The 1,363-nt window shown below is 62.7% G+C and overlaps 2 protein-coding genes across 2 annotated transcripts in view; both read right to left on the reverse strand.

Annotated features, from left to right (window-relative positions):
- The window catches only part of LOC109542432 (E3 ubiquitin-protein ligase HECW2-like), a 34,919-nt gene that overhangs the window by 2,046 nt on the left and 31,510 nt on the right, over positions 1-1,363 (reverse strand). The window lies entirely within an intron of this gene.
- Positions 616-1,343, reverse strand: LOC109543263 (coiled-coil domain-containing protein 12). The gene is made up of 2 exons (XM_019912882.2): positions 992-1,343; positions 616-941 (listed from the first exon to the last, which is right to left on the reverse strand). The coding sequence occupies exons 1-2, from the start codon at positions 1,211-1,213 to the stop codon at positions 705-707; spliced, it is 459 nt and encodes a 152-aa protein (XP_019768441.2). The 5' UTR covers positions 1,214-1,343; the 3' UTR covers positions 616-704.

Raw genomic sequence — 1,363 nt, forward strand, 5'->3', positions numbered from 1 at the left:
CCGCCTCTGGAACCGCACGCTCATCAGGTAGCCGTTGATGAAGGGAATGGCGCTGCGAAGGGCGACCGGCTCCAGCACGGGGGCGGCGCACCGCGGCTGCACCCCCTCTCGCAAGGTCCATTTGGGGGGCAGGGTGGTGAAGGCGCGGAACGTCCCGTTCAGGTACACGCGCAAATCCCAGCTCGCGTTGATGGCCCGTTGGCACTTGTTGTCCGAGGTCAGGGTGGCGTTGAGGGCGCAGCACTTGGCGACCGAGACGCCCTTTTTGGGGGCGACGGCGCCCCCCACGGCCCCCACAAGCACCAGCACGACGCACTGCGCACGTAGGACTCGGCCAAACAAACAACTGCCCATCGTGAAATCAGGTCATGTCAAGCGTCGTCAAGACAACCACCGGATACCAACACTGCGCCGCGCTTCGCTGGCGACTGCTTTCTTGCACTTGATTGGCTTGCGTCCGTTTACAGTTAGACGGGGGGAGGGGGGCGGCGACAACAGCGCAGTCTTGACTTGAAGGAGCTGAGCTACGAGGGCAGGACGAAGTCAACTCGACTCCAGGACTTTGTTCGGGAGCGAATTGCTGGGACACCAGGGGCAGGCCAATCAAGACGCTGCTAATTCCAATGATTTATTCGCAACCAGCGGACTTCGTCCCATTACACCCGCAAACGCCGCTTGGGCTGGGCTAAACTAGTACTAATCAGTCAGGCCTGGTAGATGCCGGCGCCCACATTGACGGCTGTTGCCAGGTCGTGGCTTTTGTCGTTGAGGCGCTGACGGATCAGCTCGGCGATCGCGCGCTGCGTCTGGCGCTCCAGGCGGGCCGTCTTGGGCCCCAGGTCGCGCTTCAGGTCCCAGTCGGGCTTGCGGGGCGCCAGCGCGGTCACGTCCAGCTGCTCCAGCACGATGGGGGCGGCGCCCGCCTCCAGCTGCTCCCTGACCTGCCGCCATAACCTCAAACAACTGCCGCTCGAGCCCCTTGACCACTCACCTGCTGTCCGATGTCCTCGGGCCGGCTGTCGCTCAGCAGGTTCTGCTGCAGGCGTGCGTCCTGCGGCTGGTAGCTGCGGAAGATCGGCTGCGGCAACGCTTCGTGCTCCCCCTGCAGGGGCTGCGCTCCCCCTTGCCCATCACGCCTGCGCTTCAGCGCCAGCAGTCGCTGGCGCCTCTCCTTGGCCTGCTCCTCCAATGGGGCTGCGCCCTCCTGTGTCATCTGTGCTGATCTGGGCCCCTAAATACGCACTAAACCTGGATCTAAACAACTTGCCACTGAACCTCACTTTCCTAGGCGACATCTAGTGGGGGTTTCCGGTCGTAAACGTCAGCGTTTGTTTACGACCTAACCTATGCACGGTGTAAATAA

Source organism: Dendroctonus ponderosae, unplaced genomic scaffold (assembly GCF_020466585.1).
Source record: "Dendroctonus ponderosae isolate FM_Combo_2020 unplaced genomic scaffold, Dpon_F_20191213v2 Dpon_F_20191213_12, whole genome shotgun sequence".
In the NCBI taxonomy this organism is placed as follows: Eukaryota; Metazoa; Arthropoda; class Insecta; order Coleoptera; family Curculionidae; genus Dendroctonus; species Dendroctonus ponderosae.